This window comes from Propithecus coquereli, unplaced genomic scaffold (genome assembly GCF_000956105.1).
Source record: "Propithecus coquereli isolate 6110/MARCELLA unplaced genomic scaffold, Pcoq_1.0 Scaffold483, whole genome shotgun sequence".
NCBI lineage: Eukaryota > Metazoa > Chordata > Mammalia > Primates > Indriidae > Propithecus > Propithecus coquereli.
Window position 1 is genome coordinate 1,893,726 of NW_012150652.1, and position 1,151 is coordinate 1,894,876.

Below are 1,151 nucleotides of genomic sequence, written 5' to 3' on the forward strand. Positions count from 1 at the left end.
GGCGGCGGCGGCCCGCGGCGGGGCGGCGCGGCCAAGAGCAAGAGCCGCCGCAGGAAGGGCGTCATCGCCGTGTCGGTGGAGCCGCACCGGCACGAGGGCGTCTTCATCTACCGCGGGGCGGAGGACGCGCTGGTCACGCTGAACATGGTGCCCGGCCTCTCGGTGTACGGCGAGCGGCGCGTCACGGTGACCGAGGGCGGCGTGAAGCAGGAGTACCGCACGTGGAACCCGTTCCGGTCCAAGCTGGCCGCCGCCATCCTGGGCGGCGTCGACCAGATCCACATCAAGCCCAGGTCCAAAGTGCTGTACCTGGGCGCCGCGTCGGGCACCACGGTCTCCCACGTCTCCGACATCATCGGCCCCGACGGGCTGGTCTACGCAGTCGAGTTCTCCCACCGCGCCGGCCGCGATCTGGTCAACGTGGCCAAGAAGCGAACCAACATCATCCCGGTGCTCGAAGACGCCCGGCACCCGCTCAAGTACCGCATGCTCATCGGGATGGTGGACGTGATCTTCGCCGACGTGGCCCAGCCTGACCAGTCCCGCATCGTGGCTCTGAACGCCCACACCTTCCTGCGCAACGGGGGCCACTTTCTCATCTCCATCAAGGCGAACTGCATCGACTCCACCGCATCCGCCGAGGCTGTGTTTGCTTCGGAGGTGAGGAAGTTGCAGCAGGAGAACCTGAAGCCTCAAGAGCAGCTGACCCTGGAGCCCTATGAGAGAGACCACGCCGTGGTCGTCGGAGTCTATCGGCCCCTTCCCAAGAGCAGCAGCAAGTAGCACCCCGCTCAGCTCTCCTTGCGGATCTCCCCAAGACTGTGTTGTGTTGGGTATTATTATGGGTCTGTTTTCTCTGTATTTTGTTGTTTTTCTATTAAACGGCATAAAGAAACAGTACCCAGGAGTGTGGTGAGGCCAGGCTGGGCTTTGCTGCAGTAACAAGCTCTCCCGAAATCCCAGAGAGCTAAAACAGCTGGTGTTTGGGGCCCATCAAGTAGCAGCGCGGCGGCTGTGCTTGTTCTACTCTCTACTCCCCAGGGCCCCATTTTCACACAGGCTTCCTCCAGGGCAGGGGAAAGAGAGCTGGGGAATTGCCAGTGAGCTTTTAGTGTTGCCCCTGAAACTAGTGGGGCACTTCTGTTCACCTT

At 62.1% G+C, this 1,151-nt stretch overlaps 1 protein-coding gene across 1 annotated transcript; it reads left to right on the forward strand.

The window, feature by feature from the left end:
* Positions 1 to 6: 6 nt before the first annotated feature.
* On the forward strand, positions 7 to 890 carry LOC105819496 (rRNA/tRNA 2'-O-methyltransferase fibrillarin-like protein 1). Its single transcript, XM_012655762.1, has one exon. The coding sequence runs from the start codon at positions 145 to 147 to the stop codon at positions 781 to 783; it is 639 nt and encodes a 212-aa protein (XP_012511216.1). The 5' UTR covers positions 7 to 144; the 3' UTR covers positions 784 to 890.
* The last annotated feature ends 261 nt before the right edge of the window (positions 891 to 1,151 follow it).